This window comes from Megalopta genalis, unplaced genomic scaffold (genome assembly GCF_051020955.1).
Source record: "Megalopta genalis isolate 19385.01 unplaced genomic scaffold, iyMegGena1_principal scaffold0065, whole genome shotgun sequence".
NCBI classification, from domain to species: Eukaryota; Metazoa; Arthropoda; class Insecta; order Hymenoptera; family Halictidae; genus Megalopta; species Megalopta genalis.
In genome coordinates, this window is record NW_027476134.1 from 988,243 (window position 1) to 989,835 (window position 1,593).

The window sequence follows — 1,593 nt, forward strand, 5'->3', positions numbered from 1 at the left end:
CCTCCGCTGCCGCGGTCGCTGTCTCCGTGGCGGAGCTTTCCTCCGCTGCCGCGGTCGCCCTCCCCGTGGCGGAGGTTTCCTCCGTTGCTGTGTCCGTAACTTTATCCATCTCACTTGTAACTTCCATAGTTCTAAAAAAAAAATAATATTATTTAATCAGCAACAAGCAACCAGCCGCAAATATTTCTGTTACACAACCATGGTAACGAAGCCTCTCGCATTCGTAATTGTAGCGAAACAAATGAATCATTCCAAGAATGTAAAAAATCTTATATAATAAACAGATATGTAAACTATGTATATATGGTATTATTTAAGAATACTAAATGCAAGTTAGAAATGTGCGTAAACGTTTGTAGAAATTTGTTCTAGTGATTTTAACACATTGCGGACGGGGCTCTGCGCGTTCGACACGCCCTCAAAGACCGCACATTTTCGAACGGTCCAAAAACATGCTTGGCAAGTAACAGGAAGCGGATACGCACATTTCTAACTTGCATTTAGTATTCTTAAATAATACCATATATACATAGTTTATATATCTGTTTATTATATAAGATTTTTTACATTCTTGGAATGATTCATTTGTTTCGCTACAATTACGAATGCGAGAGGCTTCGTTACCATGGTTGTGTAACAGAAATATTTGCGGCTGGTTGCTTGTTGCTGATTAAATAATATTATTTTTTTTTTAGAACTATGGAAGTTACAAGTGAGATGGATAAAGTTACGGACACAGCAACGGAGGAAACCTCCGCCACGGGGAGGGCGACCGCGGCAGCGGAGGAAAGCTCCGCCACGGAGACAGCGGCCGCGACAGCGGAGGAAAGCTCCGCCACGGAGACAGCGACCGCGGCAGCGGAAACATCCTCCGCGCCGCCAACAGCCACCGCGGTCGCAGGGAATTCGGAGGAGTCACTCGACTCGATTTTGACGCGGCAGCGGGAAATCGCTGCCGCATACGAGTCAGGGAGGGCTGTAAGTATATGCAATATGTGTACAAAATAGAATGTATATTTATACTATATATACTTATAATTCTGCTGTTATGTTACAGTCACAATGGAGGAACATATTGGGCCAGCTGGCCAGAGGGTTGGCCAGGCCAAACCTGGCAAACCTTGTAGCGGCGAATGTAAGTAAATGAAAAATACTTTTATATATAATATAATATAGTAATATGTATAATATCTAATAATAATAATAATACATGCTTATATGTTTCAGAGAGAGCTGAAGAAGCTACTCAGGACAACGATGTATGGCCCCCTGAAGAGGGGGAAAAAAAGGAAAGGGAGAGGAGGAAGAGGAGGAAGAGGAGGAAGAGGAGGAAGAGGAGGAAGAGGAGGCAGAGGAGGCAGAGGAGGGGGGGTAGGGGGTAACTGTAAATATATACTTAAATTTTATTAAAATCGTTTTCATCATTTGTGTTCATTTTATTTACCAATTGCCCCATCGCCATCACTTTTTTCCTGATGTCCTATAATTATTCATCCTTACGTTTTTATATAAACGTAGTATATAAAGTACATGTCATTAAATTATTATTATTATAAAAAAATCCATTATTATTTTAATATATATTATTACTCA

The 1,593-nt window shown here is 41.0% G+C and overlaps 1 protein-coding gene across 1 annotated transcript; it reads left to right on the plus strand.

Moving 5' to 3' along the window:
• Nucleotides 1-699: 699 nt before the first annotated feature.
• Nucleotides 700-1,371, plus strand: LOC143261739 (uncharacterized; the record flags this gene model as incomplete). The annotated part of the gene is made up of 3 exons (XM_076527965.1): nucleotides 700-978; nucleotides 1,058-1,135; nucleotides 1,228-1,371. Coding segments are annotated over exons 1-3 (501 nt in total), but the record flags the coding sequence as incomplete, so codon positions are not given.
• Nucleotides 1,372-1,593: the final 222 nt, after the last annotated feature.